Source organism: Engystomops pustulosus, chromosome 2, assembly GCF_040894005.1.
Source record: "Engystomops pustulosus chromosome 2, aEngPut4.maternal, whole genome shotgun sequence".
NCBI classification, from domain to species: domain Eukaryota; kingdom Metazoa; phylum Chordata; class Amphibia; order Anura; family Leptodactylidae; genus Engystomops; species Engystomops pustulosus.
Window position 1 is genome coordinate 229,351,020 of NC_092412.1, and position 17,971 is coordinate 229,368,990.

The 17,971-nt window shown below is 43.0% G+C and overlaps 1 protein-coding gene across 4 annotated transcripts in view; it reads left to right on the forward strand.

The window, feature by feature from the left end:
• AP1S2 (adaptor related protein complex 1 subunit sigma 2) overlaps positions 1-14,001 on the forward strand; it is a 51,483-nt gene extending 37,482 nt beyond the window's left edge. For all 4 annotated transcript variants that reach the window (XM_072138446.1, XM_072138443.1, XM_072138444.1 and 1 more), the window contains one exon: positions 13,284-14,001. In XM_072138446.1, the coding sequence (XP_071994547.1) occupies positions 13,284-13,331 (48 nt within the window). In that variant the 3' untranslated portion in view covers positions 13,332-14,001. The remainder of the gene's footprint in view (positions 1-13,283) is intronic.
• Positions 14,002-17,971: the final 3,970 nt, after the last annotated feature.

The following is a 17,971-nucleotide window of genomic DNA, read 5'->3' on the forward strand; positions in this document are numbered from 1 at the left end:
TGGATTTTTTTAATGGAAATCTACCATCAAAATGCATCATGATAAACCAGAGACATTACTCATAGATCCAGGCACCGTGATAATCCTCTTATATTTGTTATCCATGGCCTTCCTGCTTCTAAAAACTTTTAAAATTATGCAAATTACCCAAGTGGCTCTGGAGAGCATTACAAGAACCCCTCCATTCTGCAGCTTCACAGGCTGTTACACTGCGCAGGAGCACTCCCCCCTCCCTACCCGTGTGGGATTACAGCAGGCTGAGTGAGAAGAGGGAAGATGGAGACATTGTAACAGCCTTCTAGCTCTTTAGTATAATTATAAAAGTTGATATTAGAAGTAAGGAGGCCATGGATAACAAATATAAGATTATTACTGCAGTCACGGCGCCTGGGTCTATGAGTAAGTGTCCCTGGTTTATCATGATGGATTTTGATGGCAGATTCCTTTTAAGTTGTTGAACTTATATTTCAATTATTGAGACTTTTGCCCCCCAAATCCCCCTTTCTTGCTCTTAAGAGACTAAAGCAATCACTTTTTTCCACTCTGTTTGCTACTTCCCAAAGTGGCAATCTGTCCCTGTGCGGTTTCTGAGTATATTATTTTTATGTCTGTACTTACTGGCATTCGCCTGCAGAAAGACCCAACAGAGTCATTGAACTGTGATGTAATCCATCCCCGGGCCTGCTAGAGCTCCTGCATTCTTCACTGAATGGACACTTTGCAGGATGACCACAGGGGACGCTAGTGGGTACTTAGAAAAAAAATTACTTATTTGGAATTTGCATCTTTTCACTTATCCAGAAGATTTTAGGGTATTTTGCCATCTCCTCTAGAAACATATGGCAATTAATGAATAAATCTTCTCTAGATATTATCTGGCAGTCAGTGAATAACAGTAACAGTAGAGGTCACTTGTCACTGGAGGACATAGCCGTCTTGTCTCCAATGTCAACCCAATGCTTGTGCGTCTGATTAATAAGAGATGATTAACAGTCTATTCATTTGCCTCCAGTCATCTAATTTTAATATTTTGTGAGTTATGAGCATTGCTCTCCACCTTCAGACGACATTAGCGGGTTCTTCTCCAAGGCTGTTTTAGAATTCATGGATGTACTCAAAGAAAACAGGTTGTGAATGAAATGTAACCAGATTGTGGAACGTGACATTGATTTCCTGAATCTTTTATCCTGTTTTTAGTTAAAGTTGTTAGAGGGTGGATTTTTATTATTTTTTTTTTTTAAGATTTGCATATCTTGTATGTTAAACTAAGCCACCATCCTAGAACCATTGTAGTAAAATGGGGTAAACTTTGTTGTTTGAGTTGGAGGAGTAGTTCGACATTAATAAAAACTTTACTGGTGGGCTGGGGGAGGGTTTGTGAAAACTATAAAGCTGCACTTCCCACACTTGGCACTCCTGGTGTGCCGTGCTGCCATGTCCCTGCTTAACTGTGACATGGGAGCTCTGCTCCGACAATCACGCCCGCCTGGCATGGCCATCACTCCTTATGTGCCAGCACTGTAGAAGATGCTGGGACAGGAGACGGGTGGGCGAGCCAGGCTGCCAGAAGTTGTTGGAGTGGAGTTGCCGTAAACAAATGGGGACACAGCAGTGCAGGACACTGGGAGTCCCGGGGGGTAAGTAGAGGTTTATTTCTTTTCACACACCCCTCCCCTCCAGCCCCTTTAAACTTCCAAACCTCTAGTGCAGTGATGGCAAACCTTTTAGACGCCGAGTGCCCAAATTGCAACCAAAACCCACATATTTTTCCCAAAGTGCCTATTCGACAATTTAAGCAGTGACTTATTACTCCCTGCCCTGTTACATGTTTAAATTGTATAGGCACCAAATACAGTAGAAATAAGTAGAAGAAGTTTTGATTATCATGGTAGCTTCCTTCTAGGGTTCTGGGGTGCTTTGGACTGCGGGAAGCCTTGAGTCCTATCTGGTAAACTCTGCACTGGGGTGATGGCGCAGGTGCCCATAGAGAGGGCTCTGGGTGCCATCTCTGGCACCCGTGCCATAGGTTCACCACCACTGCTCTAGTGTATCAAATTGATGGGCAAGGGCAGATTCCTACTGATTTTGATATTGATGGTCGATAGGTCATCGATTACTCAATACTAGAGATGAGCCGTCCCAATGATCAGGGTTGATGTACGGGTTCGGCTACCTGACCCTGACTGCCAGTACAGCAAATTGATGCCCCTAGCAACTAGCCATGGCTGTGATTGGCGACGTGGAGTCCCAAATGTGCTGTTCGTCTGCGAAACGCAATATGTCTGGGTCAGGAGGCCAAGCCTGACCATCAGGTCCGTTCTTCTCTACTCAAAACGGTTATTCCCTTTTTAGGACTATCTAGTCTACTTTGCACTAAATTTTAAAGACCACCTGCAAATATTGACCCCTGACTACCAATAGCATATTATTGTCCTTAATACTGATTGGAAGCAATAGTTTACTACCAGCAGTACTATCTATTGGGCAGAAATAATGACACTTTAAAATTATAACGTGAGTTAGAGGTGTGCTACATTCACATCGCTTTTTCTTCATATGCCCGGTGTATATGCTGAGCTTATGCATAGACATATACTGGCAGATGGAGGCATCCTTTCCTTTTTTGGGAAAAACATTGCAAGCTGTGTCTTTCCCTCCTGCTCAGCAGAGGTCATGAGAGTCAGTGGAAGATGGATGCAACATTTGGCATCCACCCCGGCCTCCGCTGAGCATACAATCAGTGAGGTCCACATGAAGTCACTGTAATATAAGGACAGTGACATCACTGGGGGAGACACCCTGAACACTGGAAGCTGCCTATCACTGGCTGCTTCTGATGTTCACTCCCCCTGCTACTTTCTGGGAGGAGTGGAGGAACAAGTCAAACATTTGATAAATTTGGCACAGACTCAAAGATATAAAAGCTCTCCAAAATTGAAATCTCTGATTTGGATACAGTTGAATGGAGTTGCCTTCCTCACTCTGCCACTACTCCCATTTTCTAGCATTGGTCAGGGTTCTGGAGGTATTTAAAGGGGTTGCCGGATATTAGACAAAATTTGGAAAATAACAAACAAAACAGTACTTGCCTGTTAAACCACTTTCACCTATAACACTGATACTTTGTTTCTATCTAGTGATGGTTTGATGACCCCCACATTAAGTACATGTGATTGCTGCAGTCTCTGCAGGATGGCCAACTAATCTGTACCATAGTATTTACGCTATACGCAACTTACTATGTTTTAGTCTTAAAAAAAAAAATAAAAAATACACAAGGATAGCTCTGCTTCATCAATTCACTCACACGCACACATCTCTGCTACATCCACTCACTCACTCACGCACACAGCTCTGCGACATCCATTCACTCACACACACACACATACAGCATTGCTACATCCATCATTTCACTCACACGCACACAGCACTGCTACATCCATTCGCTCACATGCACACAACCCTGCTACATCCACTCACTCACGCACACAGCTCTGCGACATCCATTCACTCACTCACTCACACACACACACAGCTCTTGCCACATTTACTTACTTGGCTCTGGCTATATCTGTTCATTCCCTACATTCGCTTACAAAGCTGTGTTACATCCATTCATTCACACACAGTCTGGATCTCTTTTACTTTGGGCTATAGTCCGAAAAATATGGCATTACTTCATTTGTATAGGACACCCTTCTCTGCTCTTTCCCAATTTATAAGCCTACTTACTTTACATAATTGGATTTTATAACAGATATCCGTATCTCAATGACCATATTGTGATGTGATGCATCGGATTGGAAAAATCGAGGAGACTATAACAACATCTATGTCGTCTTTAATAAAAGTAAACTACAGCTCCCAGCTCTATTAATGTGTATAAAGCTGTGACCTCGCGGCTCCCAAATATGTATCCTAAAAACACGACTGGAGGGATAAAATGCAGGTTGATGCCGCTGTGCGTCTAAAAGCCTCGAAAACTCCTCCTTTCAGCCAATTTCACATACATAGTAGCTGAGGCAAAGAGTCATAAAAGGCTTTTTGTTCGTGGAGTTGGCCGGATAAACATTTTTCGAGGGCTCAGAGCTTTCACCCTGTATGAGGCTGCGCTAAGCCTTTTGTGTGCTAATGCATTGTTCTATATTTAGTCGGGTAATGTGAATTCCTGGCATGTGAATACCTGAGGCATAGAGCTACACGAAGAAAATTATGTTATGCCCGTGTAGCAAGAAGGACGTATTACTTCTGGATAAAGTCACCCATGGGTGGATGGAAAGGGGGGACATTATCTCCACAGCATTGTGCTCCTTCATTATCACAGATTCTACATGTTGAGGGGTTGAAAAGTTGGACAATTCTGCTTTAAATTATAACTGACATATAATATATGCAGATATAAACATAGTATATATGAATATCGTGTGTATATTGCTTTACATTTGGAGTAATTCTCCACCCAGAAGACCATCTTTGAATATACATTAGGCTTCGATAGTCGATATGTGTGGTGCCCTCACTCCAGTGAGTTCGGTCTGGGATAAACACTCGATGAAGAGAGATTTTCTTGGACCGAACCTTGTACCACTGGACTGAGCGCATATGCTGAATTCAGTCCAGTTACAAGGTTCTTGGACCAGACTTGCTCATGAGCAAGAGGGCGACGTGCTCAGCACATGGTCCTATGTATTGCTATTGGCTCATACACACGGCCCCATGTGTGAGCCTTTCATCAACAAGTTGGATGTTAGTTCTTACTGATGGCGGGGAGGGGTCTCATCCCACCTCAACAGCACAACCTGGGTGAAACGCTTGTATGAAGCATTAATCAAGTGCAATCGCTCTCATGTAGTTGTTTGTAGCAACCTTATTGCACCATTTAAATGCCACCTGACATGGTGAAGAGGACCCTAGGTGCTTGGGACCATTGGGACTACTGATGGAAATACATCACCACTATTTTTACCTTCTGATAAGTTTTGTCCAGCTTCTCCTCCCTTGGCAAAACTTCACTTTAAAAATATGCAAATTAGTCTGAAGTGCTTTGTCAAAGCACCTTGGGGCCCGGCTCCACATCTCGCTGGACCCAAAAGTGAGGTAGCTGAAAGTAGATGGATGAAGGAAGTCACTAGGCCGTGGTCTTGTAGCATTGGGCGTTGTTTTTGCTGAGGAGCTGGAGCCCTGAGAAGCTTTGCCGATTTCAGCCTAATTTGCATATTTCTAAAGTGACGTTTTGGCAATGAATGGGCAGCCTGACAATAAAAACTAAGGCATGGATAGCATGTATGGGCATAGCCCTATATTACATAGCTGTTAGCTCAGGTATGTATATCCTGGTGATGGATATCTTTAAGATGTACAAGATCTCTCAGATACTGTTGATGAGAAATAAGTATAGATACGGTATATGGAAAAAATGATCATCGTAGCTACAATCCATTTGATGTTCACGATTCCTTATACAGGGATTTAGATCATCCTATTCCTATCTAAAGTCCTACTGACCTATTGGACCTAAATGTTCATGTACTTGCTGCAGCTCCTGATAACAGGAAATATAGCAATGGAGTTGGGCTGTGACAAGACAACGGCTGGTCGGTTTTAAGCTTCAGAGGAATGAAAAAATATTAAAATGGGTTATCCCGGGAATGTAAGTACTTAGCAGCGTATTCACAACTGAATTATTTCATTTACCAACTTGTTTTTTCCTCCATATTTTATTATGATCCTTCTGGTTTTAGGGACCTGGAAGCAGTGCCTTTACCCTGCCTGGCACCCTGATACAGATGCAATCCCTACTGTTACTGAGGGGCTGGATTTCTTTAGTACGCCGGTCAAATTAAACAACCATATTTTGGTTATTATCTCGAGATGGGAAGACCATGTGACCCTTGTAATGCGGTATAAAAGCACTGCTTTCTGGTCCCTCAGATCAGATGATATTTTGAAGAGAAGCGACTAGCGAGGGGGGAAATGTTGGTGTATAAAAGCACTCAGCAGTGAATTCACTGCTAGGTTTTTATATTCCCCGTATAACCCTTTTACATTGGATCATCTTGCCGCCAGCATGGGGTAACATGCATGTGTCATATCTATGCCTATCCTCCTCTTGGCACTAGGAGGGTGTTTTAAAATTCTAAAATCTGATTTTTTTTTTTTACTTTTTTTTTTGCATTTGATTTATATCATATTGTAAATTTTTTATGTAAAATGTAAGTTCATTTCTATTGCTTAAGATGATTTGCTATTTTAATATAATCTTTTTTTCCCTTTCATTGCTGTGTGCCCTTCCTTGTTATAGGATGCTAAAGTAAGTCCTCTTCTAAATGTTAATTTAACAATTAAATTCTTTTTTTTAAGATTCTATATTTTTTACATAACAATATTATGTTTGGGAGGGAGAAATAGCTACATCAGGAAAGCCTTGTGTGTAATGTGCTGTTCTATGTCTTATTATACTGCCCTATAGTGTCACATAGATAAAAGAAATGTGCCATAGGGGAGAACTTATTTTATATAAGACATGAAGATCCATGTGCATAAAGGAACCTCGGCTCTCCTCTATTGATGTCTAGATGAAAGAAAAGGCAAGAAACTAAGCTGTACCATGCAGAAACATCTGTGTATGCTATGTAAAATACACGAATGATGGATGTATAGTGTAGTTATAGGCATCATGCCTACATGTAGGAATATAATATTTGACCCTTTCAAAAGAACCTTCTGACTACATATCACTACACTGGGATACTGCTCACTTGGTGAATATTTTTGTGTAATTTTTACCATTCTAACTTTTTCATGAACCTATGCTTTCCCAGTTCCTCACTCACTGACCTATAGAAAGTTCAAGTCGGAATAAAGGCCCGTCGTTCCCTATCCTGGCTGGGTATTGCATTATCAAATCAAGTAAATTGAAATGTGTTGGCATAACATAAAAGAGGTTGTCCAAAGTTTATAAGTTAGATAGCTTATTTGGGCTAACTGCTGTAACCCCCCACTGATCCAGAGAATGTGAACCTCCGTGATTCATAGAACTAAAGTACCGCCCTCGCAGTATACCATGCTCCTCCTCCTGCTCCACCCACTAGTGATAACGGGATCCCCATTCTCTGGACAGCAGGTGGTCCTGTCCTCATGATCGTGGGGGTCCCAGCTGTCGCACCAACAGCGATCCGTTAGTTATCTCATATCGTGTGGATAATTTCTACAAATTGGACACATCCCCTGAGGAACTACAGACACCTATATGAATATATAGATGTATAAATGCAAAGACCATATCATAGAACACATCACAAGTATGCCTAAAGATTATCTAACCTTTTAACCAAAAGTGTTGTGTGTGTACATGAGTAGTTTCACTATCTCTCACCATTACATGTCTTGTATTTTTTTATTGTTAATTCTAATTTTTAGTTGCCTCTGAGTTGGTAGCGGGAGACTAGCTGCAGTGATGTCTCCCATACGCTGCATACACAAAGTAGAAGAGAATCTGATCCGTAATTCGGAAGCGTCGGTGACCACCATGTATAAATGGACCTTAATTTGCGCAAGATAAGGTCCTTTCATTTGTAATTGTCAACATTATATTTTTTCTTGTTTAAAAGAATACAAGATCTGCAAACAAAAGTCACATTAGTCTCATCAGACTTTGGAAACTCTTGTTTTCTGCCAAAGGAGCACATTCACACCCGTGACAAACGTGTGCATAAAACCAAGCACACAGCCACGCCATCCACCTCAGAATATGATGGGTTGTTCTGAAAGGTTCACAGGATGCTGCCTTTGCCACGAGTCATTTTGTGAAATTTTTTGATTTTTTTCAGTCTGCCCTGGTCAAAGGAAGATAAAGCAGCTACGTGTGGTCAACTGAACCAGGAAACTGGGACCTCCGAGTTCTTAAATGTCAAACCCACAGATGTTCTGCTTGTTCTGTAGTGAATCAATTCCACTTGTTATATAATCCTTGGAAAGTATAGTGCCTGCTAGAACGTCATGCAGAAGGGGTTATGTTAGGATTTAGAAAAAACGGAAACATGTGAAAATAATAGGCATAGACTGATACCGGTTTGGAACAGCCAATCCCCTGCACCAACATGACCCACACAATAAACTTCACAGTCAGTCCTGAAATGTGCCAGTTTTCTCACTCCTCTAGTTCGCCCCTGCTCCAAGGCTGGTTAATTTTTTTTTGTCATAACTTGTGCTAAAAACTGGCGCTCTCCTTTAATAAATCTGGCTCACATGTTTCTGGCTTTATATGAATAATAAATCTGCCCCACGTTGTGATGAGTTTGGTCTGGAGGAATTCTAGCAACTTTCACAGAACAGAAGTGCACCCCTCATGTTGCCCGTCAAACTGGCTGCAGGCAATACTGCCTGAGGCGAGAAGCTCAACTAGTTGCCATTGTTGACACTTTTGCGTTAGCTTCTTCTGGCTAACAAAACATGTGGTCCAAAATTTGGTTGAAACTTGTCTTGAAATATGACACGTGCACGTGCTGCACCCCTCATGCTGTGCCGAGAACTGGCTGAAGGTGCTATTGCCTGAGGCGGGAGGTTCAACATGGCTGGCGCACCCCTGGGTGCATTGCTAATCCGTGCATCCCTACTCCTTTCGGTCTAGTTTCTTCCCCACTGGCTAAACCACAAGGGGGAGGGGCGCTGGGTGTAGTTCTGCGTTTTACTAAAAGGTGGACAGAGAGGATGTGGGTCTTATATCACATACATAGTTGCATAGGATGCGTCATAGGAAAATTTTCTCCCAATGACAGGTCCATGTCCTGTTGACTGTGTAGTTTCTTTACCTCAAATTCTCTCTTTGCCTAACATTTTCTCATTTGATCCTTTAGGCCAGTTGCCCTCAAACGAGTTCATTTCAAGGAAAAATGCTCCATTTGCTGGAGGGATTTCCCAGACCGATCCTTGTATCACTGGACTGAATTGACATTCTGAGTTCAGTCCAGCGATACAAGGTTTGGCGCAGGAAATCACACAAAATCTTATTTCTGTGACGAACTCAGTTGTGTTCAGTAAATGAATTAGTGTAGCTATAATTAGTAGAATTTGCTAAATTTTAGCATTCTGTAGGGTAGTTGTAAGATGGAAACCCCCTTTCAGGACCTAGAATCTCTATTTTATTAAATAATGGACAACTCAGAATAATCTTAGATTTCTGCTTTCTGCTATTCCTGCTTTTCCTTCTACAAATATATACGAATAAATTGATAACTTGTTGTTATCGTTTGGGGTTGTGTTCCTGCACGCTCCAACACGATCTAGCCTGTGCTTAGAAAGGACACACCCCTTTAACAAGGCGAATGGTAACTCCCACGTGTCACAAATAAACTGTATGGAACAGATGTATGGGACTACAATTATATCCTCTCATAAACATGTAAGGACGGTCACGTTTAAGAAAAGATAAAGGTCTATGGTTTGGACCAGCTTTATCGGGACAATAAATATCTTCCTACCTCTTTTTTGTTTAAAAAAAATCATAATTCAGTTGTTCAAACAAATCTTGTCAGAAATAAAGAGTCTTTATGTTAGGGAGCACATGACACTGGCGAGGGGTTAATCGAGTCTCCATAATCCTCTAAAGAAGTTCAGGGACGCTTTCATTCCTCCAGTAGGATTAGAAAGATAAAAGCCCATCTCGCCCTAAACTCATTCCCCCGACAAGCTGGATTTAAGGAGTTTGTCAAATTAACGCTTTGATTTCAGCTGAACCACATTCTGTACATATCTGTATGTCGGGAATACTAAAAGAAAATGTCTAGGGTACAGCCTCTCCATAAACCAGACGATCCACCGGTGGGCGCCGTTTCTAAGGCTGCAGAGGTTAAGCAGGGGGCAACGCAGATTATTAGAATCCCTCATTTAACCCCTTACCGACATGTGACGTCACATGTCGGGTCCCGGTGCATGGAGAGGGCTCGCAGGCCGAGCCCTCTCCATAGCCGGTAAGTCTTTGCTGCATATTGCAGCAAAGACTTACCAGTAACACCCGCGATCGGTGCCAGCACCTTCAAAAAGCCGGTGCGGCTTCAAAAAGATGGCGGCGCATGGGCGATCCGAAGCTACTTCAGGTTAACCCATTCATTACAATCAGTACATTGTAATGTATGAGTAGTAAAATACACATATACTGCCATACTGTAGTATGGCAGTATATGATAGGATCGTACAGACACCCTAGGGTTAGTACCCTAGGAAGTCTGAAAAATAGTAAAAATAAAGTTAAAAAAAAAAAATTATAATAAAAAAACCTAAAAATTCAAATCACCCCCCTTTCCCTAGAACTGATATAAATAAACAGTAAAAATCATAAACACATTAGGTATCGCCGCCTCCGAAAATGCCCGATCTATCAAAATATGATAACTGTTTTTCACTGCGTTTAACCCCGTAACGGAAAATCGTTCTCAAAGTCGAAAATGGCACTTTTTTTTGCCATTTTAAAAAAAATTTTAAATTCTATAAAAAGTGATCAAAAGGTCGAACAGTCCTAAAAATGATAACATTGTAAATTTCATCAAAATCCGCAAAAAATGACACCTCCCACAGCTCTGTACACACAAAGTATGAAAAAGTTATTAGCGCCAGAAGATGGCAAAATCCCCCCCAAAAAATTTTGAGGTGTTATTTTTTTACGCAGAGAATAAGCCTTCACACAGCTCCGTACATGGAAAAATAAAAAAGTTACAGATTTTTGAATGTGGGGAGTGAAAAATGAAAACGCAAAAACGAAAAAGGGCTCCGGCGGGAAGGGGTTAATGCACACGTTATCAAATCTCCAAATGCCTAAAACCAACTATGAAACTGACCTTCAGAAATCCAAAAAAAACCACTCCATTCACAAAAAAATTCTGCACAGTTTTCTTACCCGTGGCCACCAGTATATGGAGCAAATTGTAGATTTCCTTTATGCTATTATTCATACAGCATTTAGAAACGCTCTTTCATATGAGCCACAGACAGAAGTGTGAAAATATCCTTTGAATCCTCTAGGACAGTGGTGGCGAACCTGTGGCACGGGTGCCAGAGGTGGTACTCGGAGCCATTTCTGTGGGCTCTCAGGTTGTCACCCCAGGACAGAGTTCACCAGACAGGAACAAATCCAGTTGCAGTCCCAGGCAACTCGAGATGCTGCTCTCGGCGCTATTTGAAAGCAACACTTCACTGGCTGTTTGGAACTGTGGGAAAAAAGTGCATTATCTTTGGAGGTCCTTCTGCTTGGCCCACTATTCTTCCTCTACAGAGACCCTAGAGAGAAGCTACAATGAAAGTCTGAATTTGCCCTCCTTCCTTTAACTGTATTGGGGGCCTCAGGGGCAGATACAATTGAAAGATGTGGAAGAACAGGGAGCAAGAAGTTGCAGCTTAAAATGCCATATTGGCACTTCATGGTAAATAAGTGGATTTTCGTTGTAGCTTGGGCACTCAATCTCTAAAAGGTTCGCCATCACTGCTCTAGGACATTGTAAATGTACTGTGACCTGTGAAGAGGGAGATATATATACATCAGTGTATATGCCAGGAAAGCTCCCAGCATATAAACTGAACATTTTCATGGAAAAATTCTGCAAACTGTGTCCTTTCATCCCTCAACTTGTGGTCTCCATCCCCGTCCTCCGCTGAGTGTACAAAGTGGGCCTTTCCTTGGGGATATGACTGTCGTAATATAGACAAATACATAGCTCGGGAGACACCCTGAATATTGGCAACCACAAATAATTGGTGGGTGGGGGCGATTGTTAGCAGAGCACCCCCACTACCCTGCCGCACCGCTCACTGCCTCCTCTCATCCTTCCCTCTTCAGCAATGTCATAAGGTTACAAATACAGTCATGTCTGATGTCACACTCGAAGCAGCTTCTGGGTGTAGCATAATTCAGCCAGCATACTCACGATTTGTACGTGGACACGTCGGCTAATCCACATGAACAAGATCTTTCTGGAATAAGGCGTGATGTAGCAGAAGAGGGAAGGATGAGACCGTGCGCTGGGCAGAGTGGAAAGACACCCGGTGACGGATGCAATAAGTAAGGAAGGGCTGCCCCAAATCTACATCGTATCCAACAGTATGGACTCAACCCGTGTGTAATATCGTGATGTATCCACAGCATGTATATAGAATATATATTTATACAGAAGCTATATGATGAAGTTTCTACCACCAGTCCATAAATGTGAATCGTGTTATTTCTGCTGCATGTGCATGGTATTTTACTAAATCCATTTACATGTATAGAAGTCATGGACAATTGTGCAATATGTATTTATGTTATATTTACATTGACAAAGCAATAAGGATCATAAACAAGAATTTAGGCTGAAAACTGTCCAAAATGTCCTGAAATAGACTTAATTTTAGAGGAAAAATGATGGGGATGAAATGACATCCCACACATGAATTATTAGTTACATGGTTTCCATGGCCATGTGGTTGTCAGTCTCCGTCATCCCATCTATCGTTGGCATTGAAGATTCTTCCTTTCCCAAAGAAAGGGGCTCACTCATGTGCTCACCCTATCTGGGCCTAGCATATGGCCGGGTGTAGGAGGGGGTTGAGTGCTCGTCAACCCTCCCCTCTCTATAGGAAGCTGGGCAGCTGTGCAGAAGATCTGACAAAATATAACACAAGTCCTGTCAAAAGCAAGACTCAGAAACAATATGGTGGGCAATTCAAATGTATTAGCCATTGGAGTGAATGTGGCCATGTTCTAGTGCAAAACACATGAAAGCTCACCGAGGGATCAGATCACAGATCATAGTAGAGGAATATAAATAGGGGAGGGGTGAAATGAGCAGGAATTTAGGGAGGACAGACAGGGAAAGCTGCAGATACACAAGCACTAATCTCTACTTAGGCTGAGATGATCTTGTTTGCTGTTGCTTTGGAGAGAGGAGGATCCATAACACTCTCTCAACTTTATACATTGCAGTTAGTCTCCAGCCACAATAGAGCCTTATGAGGGAAGGAAAGGGCTAAAATATTAGATATGTTATTGCTAATAACAATGTTACTCCTCGTGCTAATGATTTATGCAAAGTTTGATTACACTTTAAATTTATTAAAAAATACACCCGTTGCTGTGTGGTACCTGTACCTACCAACAGGTGGCAGAGCAGCGGTGTCTCTGTAGTATATGGAATTCTGAATGTAACCTATAGTATAAGTCTGGGCTGTCTTCCATCTCCGAAGTCTAGTATTTGCACATTGAAATATGTTAGAGTCTGGAACTGATCCATCTACGTCTTTTGTTTCTTCAACAGGAGGCAGAGACACCACGAAGCGTCCTGGAAGAAATTGGACTGACATAAGCCCCGGCTGCTGTCACCTGCGCCTCTTTGTTGTCACATCAATGTCCACTGCCTTCACCTCAGTGTTATACCACTAGTGTAAGATGCTGTCTGTCAGTATTACTGTACTGCTAAGCTGCTTTCTCCCGTCTCCATAGAAATCCTACACAAAACGTATCCACAGAAAGGGACTCGGACCTTGTACATTGTAGCACATCCGTGACCCATCGTAAGGGAACCTTTTTTGTTTTGCTCTTTTTAGTATTTTTAAGGCTCCGCTGCTGATCGGAGGGGATCGTTTCACCGCACATGTCTGGTTCTGATCCTGCCTTCCACCAGAACTACATGTGTGCAAGTCCGATTAGCACAACGGAGCCCAGTCCTGATATTTCACTACCAAAGACTGTGCCCTTGTTCACGGCAGGCCATGTTTAATACATAAAGGGATTAAGGAAACTGTTTACCACTGGAATTTCTTTTTTTTTTTGTAAACCAAAGAATTTGTGACCGAACCCTCAGTCCTGACAAGGATGAGTCCATTATACAGGAGAAGCTTCTAAGAGCAGCGGGCAGTGCTCATGGCGTGAGAACATCACAGCTCCAGACCAGACGTGGCTCAATCTGTTACTTCATCTCTGTGCACGTTATTTCTGTTCTGTTACGCAGGGAGATAAAACCCTTGGTCATCCCACACGTTGGCTTCCATCTCATTGTGTAGGTGGCGGGTATTGAAAGGGAACCTACCACCACAAATCTACCTATAAAGGTAGATTGGGTGGTAGGTGGATCATTGGGACGTGAGGATAGCCCTTTTAAGGGCTAATCCTCACGTCCCTGCACTTTTTTGAGAACTTTAATTTGATATTTATTCAAATGTACTTATGTGGCTACCGGGGCGTGGAGTAGCCGCTTATGAGATTACACGAGGCGGCTACTCCACGCCCCGGTAGCCACTTTACTCCTCCTACTCACCCATCTTCGGCGCGCAGCTCCGCGTAGCTGCGCGCCCTCGTCCGGCGAGCCTGCCGTCTGCGCATGCGCAGAAGAGCAGGCCCGCGCCTGTTTCGGAGTTGTGACCGCGCAGGCGCGGGCCTGCTCTTCTGCGCATGCGCAGACGGCAGGCTCGCCGGACGAGGGCGCGCAGCTACGCGGAGCTGCGCGCCGAAGATGGGTGAGTAGGAGGAGTAAAGTGGCTACCGGGGCGTGGAGTAGCCGCCTCGTGTAATCTCATAAGCGGCTACTCCACGCCCCGGTAGCCACATAAGTACATTTGAATAAATATCAAATTAAAGTTCTCAAAAAAGTGCAGGGACGTGAGGATTAGCCCTTAAAAGGGCTATCCTCACGTCCCAATGATCCACCTACCACCCAATCTACCTTTATAGGTAGATTTGTGGTGGTAGGTGCCCTTGAAGTGATAGAATCTAAAATAATTCAGAAAATGTGTCCATATGTCAGTCTGTTCTTGTAGATATAGGCCCGTTCCACACTTGCGAGTGTGATGCGATGAACTCGCATCACACTCGCAACACATGCTGCCGGGAACGCACGGCCTGAACGCTGCACCGCGGGAGTGAACTGACATGCTGTGTTCACTCCCGCTGTGCGTTTCCGGCAGCATGCGTTGCGAGTGTGATGCGAGTTCATCGCATCACACTCGCAAGTGTGGAACGGGCCATAGTATGGGTTTGGAAACACAGCAGTAAGGTCACGGCATGGGAGATACTTTTTCTTCCTCCAGAGTATACGCTCAGCGGAGACCATAATACCCTAAGGGTGGGTGGATGCAACTGTATAGCATCCATCCACTGCCTCCGCTGAGCGCACACTCACGGAGGTCCCCAGTGATATAACTGTCCATATAAGGGCAGTGACATCACTTAGGAAACACCCTGAAAATCACTCCATTCACTCTTCCTCCCACTTTCAGGGAGAATGAGCCGAACTGGATCCAATGTAGACCTCTGTTGTAAGGACACGTCGGGAATCATCCTTCATGTATCGTTACAACGAAGGGCTTAAAACCTGTTACATATCTATCCTTACAGAGACAGAAGTAACTCTGGAGGAGTTTATCTGACTGTCTAGACTAACTTTACACCACCTTGCGTGTTTACACCTTTGTTTACACCTGAAAAATTCACCAAAACGTTGTCACCTTTGCATATTATTTGGCACGACTTAACACCTGCATTGGGGCCTGTCCTAGGTTTAGACCAGAGCTACGTGCAAACTTTAACCCCATGATGACCAGATTGAAATGTCCCAGGTACTGCGGCCATGCCAGTCACACAAACTCCTATTGTACAGGGTACATACATGGCAGAGACTGGAAGAAAGATGTGTGTGACCTCTCTACAAACAGTTTAATGGGCAGATCCTGGATCATAACATGTAATAGACATGTGTTAGCAAAGATGGTCACTAATAATTTTTGCTTGTGGGACTTGTAGGATTTACAGTCGACCTAAGTTGCCCTGTTCTCTTGCCTTACATGTTATATTGCTTGATGTATAACAGGTATTCCCTGTCGCCAAGCACATCACAAATCCTGAGGTAAAATCTGCACCCGTCTGAATTTACCTTTGGGGCTCTTGCCTTTCTGAGGAATAGCATCCGCATGGCAGCCATATTTTCTGTGTGATCGATCATTATGATACTGTAAGTCCTTCTCCTGCCTATGGGTCTGTCAGGGGAAATATGGCCACCACACTGTTCTTTGGTCCTAATAGTGAACTAGTCTAGTACATGTCTGGGAGAAGAAGAATAGAGTTGTGTGGAGCTCGCATTCCCCTAGCTGATGGATATTTTGTGGAGGTCAACGAATGTCCCCCATACATGTGCACCACATATGATTTCACTGGAATATTTATTGTGTTGTTTACATCCATCTTATTTTGGGTATGAAAAGCACATGAACTCCTTCTGCCGGGAAACCTCACGGGGCAGATGAGTGTGACTTATAGACAAAGGGAAGAAGCTGCTCTGTGTCTTCCTTTTAGGAGAAGCACTCGGAGCCTTGGCTTTCCTCAGCTGTAGCATTAAGCAGCATTTTTAGATCCTCAGGGTACAGTCAGATGTGCTACATGTGAATACATCCAAAATAATGTGAGACACTCGGGATATTGCTGGAATCCATAGGTATCAATGTCCTGGTTCTCCTGGCTGACCATAAGTCCTGCCGGCGTCACATTGGTCAATGGGCCAGGTCAGGTATTACAGTGAATTGGTTGAGATGCAGTACCAGACACAGCCTGTGGGCAAGAGTGGTGCTGTTTCTAGCTATAAAAGTAGTTTTTTTTCCCTGTCAAACTCCCAAATGATTTGGACATTTTAATATGTATAAAGAGTAATAAAGTCAAGTGGTCTGTGCTGCATTTTATTACATGTCTGTCTCTGGATGTGCAGCCTGTCTGTTCAATGTCATTGGACATTTTAAAAAGCCTTTGTTGAGATACGGATGGGGTGGACGGGAACTTGTGTATTGGAGTCTCGCGTGATATTTTAACCCATTGTATAGATTACCTATCAGCTCCTGTTCTGATTCACTATATATGATGAATGGAGCTTAGTTGCAGTACCACACACAACCCATGGTCAGGAGAAGAGTTGTTTTTGAAAGTAGCTATGTTTTTCAACCTCTGGACATCCCCTTGAAATGGGTTGATGCTGTAATCACTGTAATAGCAGGTACAATGACACTGCAATAGCTTCAACTAATCATCACCCATAGCTGGCAATAGGCACCCAGAGCAATATGGTGCAGCACACGGGGAAATAATAGAACATGTCCTATCGTTCCTCATGTGCACGTCCATGCGTCTCTATGGAGAGGGGTCACCCCTCCTCCTCTCCAGCACGCACGGCCCATACATTCGTCTGAATTCGTTCCACAGGATAGTGGGTATGTTACAAATCGGAATAACATTGTCTGAATGCTACTAGTGTGCATGTATGAACACTGTCCTACAACCACAAGTGACTATCATCCATCTAGTGATCTATAACTCATCTTATCCTATGAATAGGGGATAACTTTCTTAGGACAACCCCTTTAAGATTTCATTCTGTAAAGAGGCACAATATTGGTAGAATATCTTATTTTTCCACCTCCTGTATCCATGTATAGTGTGTTACATCCTAAAGATTCAGTCCTGTGTTTGGCGATCAGGACCCCTCAGACAAGCCATAATGTGCCCGCACGCGGTGCAGGCAGCAATCTCATACCTGTAATTGTATTGTGGATGTTTGTGACATCTGACATTTTTAATACCAAAGTAGTTTCTTCCCTCATAGGATAAATTCCTCTTATTAAGGACAGCACAGTGTTATAACTTGATTTTGTGTTTACCATCTATAGTGAGGCAGCATTTGCAGGGTCATATGTTGTATTATATATACATAGACACGTGTGCCCTTACTTTCCCTATAGAAACATCCCATGTTTGGTTCCAGATTAGCGGCTCTAGAGAATAACATGATTTTACAATATTCAGGAGACCTCCATCCTACGTGTGTTGCAACCTGTCACATCTATAACCAAAATCAAGGTAAAGTAAGGACATGTGTGTATGTATAGATATTTTATGTTGAGAGGTGCACTGATCCCTACTTCTTCAAGGGCTCATTTGAAAATGTAATGTAGCATTAGGGTTGTGTTC